The sequence below is a fragment of the Amphimedon queenslandica genome, unplaced genomic scaffold (genome assembly GCF_000090795.2).
Source record: "Amphimedon queenslandica unplaced genomic scaffold, v1.1 AMPQUscaffold_12207, whole genome shotgun sequence".
In the NCBI taxonomy this organism is placed as follows: Eukaryota; Metazoa; Porifera; class Demospongiae; order Haplosclerida; family Niphatidae; genus Amphimedon; species Amphimedon queenslandica.
Window position 1 is genome coordinate 5,725 of NW_003547554.1, and position 1,390 is coordinate 7,114.

The 1,390-nt window shown below is 43.5% G+C and overlaps 1 protein-coding gene across 1 annotated transcript; it reads left to right on the forward strand.

Annotated features, from left to right (window-relative positions):
• Window positions 1-184: 184 nt before the first annotated feature.
• On the forward strand, window positions 185-784 carry LOC105314949 (uncharacterized). The gene has a single exon (XM_011409398.1). It carries the CDS (start codon window positions 185-187, stop codon window positions 782-784), a length of 600 nt encoding a protein of 199 aa, XP_011407700.1.
• The last annotated feature ends 606 nt before the right edge of the window (window positions 785-1,390 follow it).

Here is a 1,390-nt window from a genome sequence, read left to right on the forward strand (position 1 = left end):
AGAACCACTCCACATCATCTATGGTACAGCTGGTATTGGTAAATCCTGCCTTATCAACTGCTTGAGGTTGTTGTTAGGTGGTAGTGTCAGAGTAGCAGCACCAACAAGAGTGGCATCTTTTATCATTGAAGGAAGGACACGGCACAGTCTCCTGCACTTATCAGTAAGAGGTGAATTTAAGGAAATGGAAGGAAGCAATCTTCAAAAGATGCAAGATGAAATGTCATCTACCAAATACCTCATCATTGATGAGATGTCAATTGTTGGGAGGAAGACCTTTGGTATGATTGACCGTAGACTGAGGCAACCATTTCCTGGAAAGTCACAAGTTGTATTTGGCGGGTGCTCTATTTCATTTTTTGGAGTATTTGGACAGTTGCCACCAGTAATGGACCTTCCAATTTATAATACTGTTGCACGATCCGCTCTATCAGACCAGGGGTATAGAGCATACAGTCAGTTTGAGACAGCATTTACTCTGACCCAAGTAATGAGGCAATCTGGACAAGATCCTGATCAGATCAGATTTTGGGACATTCTAATGCGTCTCAGGAACGGAGATACAACAATGGAAGACTGGAACCACCTTATGGAGCAAACACCAACAAGAATACAAGACCAGTCTCCATATGTAAATGCTCTTAGACTGTTCCCTACTGTTGAAGCTGTTGTTGATCACAATTTTGCTATGTTACGTGTGGTCATCCTATCGCTACCATCAAGGCAGTACACACTGCAGCCAAAGCTCCACCTGATGATGCTGGTGGCTTGGAACCAGTTGTGATGCTAGCAAGATCAGCAAGAGTGATGCAAACTAGCAACTTGTGGGTTGAAGTGGGATTAGATAATGGAGCAATGGGTACAGTTGAAGCTATCTGTTACAAAGAAACTACACCTCCACATCTACCAGTGGCTGTGATGGTACAGTTTGATCATTACACTGGACCAACTGTGCATGAAGGAACAGTACCAATCACTCCAGTATGCCGTAATTGGTGTTCTTCACGTAAACAATGCTCGCACCTTCAACTACCACTCAAGCTAGCATGGGCAGTGACAATCCACAAGTCCCAGGGAATCACTTTGGATAAAGTTGTCATTGATGTAGGGAAGAAGTTCTCTTGTGGACTTACATTTGTCGCCTGCTCCAGAGTAAGGAAGTTGAAGGATATTCTGTTCATGCCACCATTTCCTCTCCAATGACTCAAGAGCATTGCTAATAGTAAACGGCTTCAGGAGAGGAAAGAAGAAGATCAACGTCTGCTTTGTCTTCAAGAATCAACGGCTGAACCATCTATTGAAGACACCACTACCAGTATCCATTAGTGAAGATCAAGAAACAACTCTCATGGAGTGGATGACACCTTCTCTTCTAACATCAGCTCCATTC

Bases quoted from the DNA above. Each gene is read 5' to 3' on its own strand.
- LOC105314949 (XM_011409398.1), top strand. From the start codon at position 185: ATGGAAGGAAGCAATCTTCAAAAGATGCAAGATGAAATGTCATCTACC.